Genomic DNA, 1,897 nt, shown 5'->3' on the forward strand with positions numbered 1-1,897 from the left:
CCCCCCCCCCGCTCTCTCCCCGGCACAGCTCTTCTGGACCGCACCCGAGGTCCTCCAGCAGCACCCTTACACCGAGGCTTGCGATGTCTACTCCTTCGCCATCATCTGCTGGGAGGTGATGACGCGCGAGCAGCTGTACCCCGACCAGCACCCGATGTCGGTCGGCTACCGGGTCCTGATGGAGGACATGCGGCCACCCATCCCGGAAGCCTTCCCCGAGCACCTGGCCAGCACCATCACCACCTGCTGGTCCAAGGACCCGGAGGAGCGCACCCCCTTCAAGGACCTGCTGCCGATGTTCGAGAACCTGGCCTCGCCGCATCTCAGCGACTTCATCAACCGGCTGGGGGAGTTCCGCGCGCTCAATCGCTTTGACGATGGCCATGTGGACTTGTCGGCCCTGCTGGACAGCATTTCCCCGGAGATCGCCCCGCCGGATGGCGACCGGGTGGTCTTCACCCACACGGATGTCGAGCGCTGGACGCACATGTGGAATTGCAGCCCCACGGCCATGGCCAGCGCCATGCGCGGGTATCATCTGCTCCTGCGGCAGCTCCTGCGCGGGTCCGGCGGCTTCGAGGTGTCCATCGACGGGCGCATTTGCGTGGCCGCCTTCCGCGACGTGTCGAAGGCCGTGTACTTCGGCCTGAAGCTGCAGCACATGCTGCTGGAGCATCAGTGGCCGGCGGAAATCGAGGACCTCTGCCCGCGCGTGGTGGCCCCGGGCCCCAATGGCCGGGTGCTCTTCGCCGGGTTCCGCACCCGCATGGCCATCCACATCGGCAAGCCGACCCTCGGCTCGCACCCGATCACCCACCGGGTCACATACACCGGGCCCACCCTCAACCATGTGTACATGCTGTCCTCCACGGCCAAGGGCGGGCAGATTCTCCTGTCGCGCGAGGCGTCGCGCCAATTCCAGGAGGTCCTCGATGCCTCGGAGTGGCCCTTCGCCGATATCACCCCCAAGTTGGAGTACGCCGGCGAGGTGAAGCTGCACAAGGAATTCTTCGAGTGCATGCACGTGGTGTCGGATGCCCTGCGCGAGCGGGTCTTCGACAACCGGGCCGACGCGGTCCTCAGCGGCGGCGGCGTCAGCGGCGTCAGCAGCACCCCCAGCTCCAGTGGCGGGGCCCTCAGTGGCGGCAGCGGCGGCGGCGGCGGCGGCGGCGACGACAGCGAGATGTCGGTCTTCGGCTCGTACATGGAGAGCCACCGGTGGCACATCCCCCCGGGGGAGATCGAATTCGACCAGCCCTCCAGCAGTGTCCTCATGAGCCAGTCGTCGGGCAACTTGCTGGACCTGCCCTCGACCGCGTCGGCGGCCCCCTCGCGCACGTCGCGCATTGCCTACTGCTCCGAGGGCGAGGTCTTCCGCGGGACCTGGCGCAATATGCCGATCGCGGCCAAGCGCCTGGAGCTCCGGCGCATCCGCTCCGGCGCGCCCTTCTCCAGCATCGCCCACTCGGTGTCCAGCAGCCCGAGCTCCTCCTTCCCGGACTCGGCCTCGCATCCGACCATGCGTCGTCGGGCCGGTGCCGCGCTCGGCACCCGCGCCGCGCACCATGCCCTGCTGGAGCTGTCCACCGAGCTGTCCACCGTCCTGTCGCTGCGCCATCCGAATCTCCTGCTATACATGGGGGCTGGCGCCGATGATCGCCACATCTACCTGGTGTCGGAGCTGATGGAGCGCGGCAACCTGCTGGACCTCATTCGGCGCAATGTCAAGTGCGTCCTGTGTTCTTCCCGCTTCCCTTGTCCCTCCCTTCGGGCCTCCTTCCGCCATCCTCCCGTGGTCTCTCTCTCTCTCTACGTCGCTCTGACCATCATGTTCCTCGCTCTTCCTCGCTCTTCCTCGCTCTTCCTCGCTCTTCCTCGCTCTTCCTCGCTCTTCCTC

At 67.2% G+C, this 1,897-nt stretch overlaps 1 protein-coding gene across 1 annotated transcript in view; it reads left to right on the forward strand.

Moving 5' to 3' along the window:
* The window catches only part of H696_01842 (TKL/DRK protein kinase), a gene marked incomplete at both ends in the record, with an annotated part of 9,430 nt that overhangs the window by 5,123 nt on the left and 2,410 nt on the right, over nt 1-1,897 (forward strand). Inside the window, one exon of the mRNA XM_009495743.1 lies at nt 29-1,728. Coding sequence (XP_009494018.1) covers nt 29-1,728 — 1,700 coding nt within the window. The remainder of the gene's footprint in view (nt 1-28; nt 1,729-1,897) is intronic.

Source organism: Fonticula alba, assembly GCF_000388065.1.
Source record: "Fonticula alba strain ATCC 38817 unplaced genomic scaffold supercont2.3, whole genome shotgun sequence".
Classification (NCBI taxonomy): domain Eukaryota; order Rotosphaerida; family Fonticulaceae; genus Fonticula; species Fonticula alba.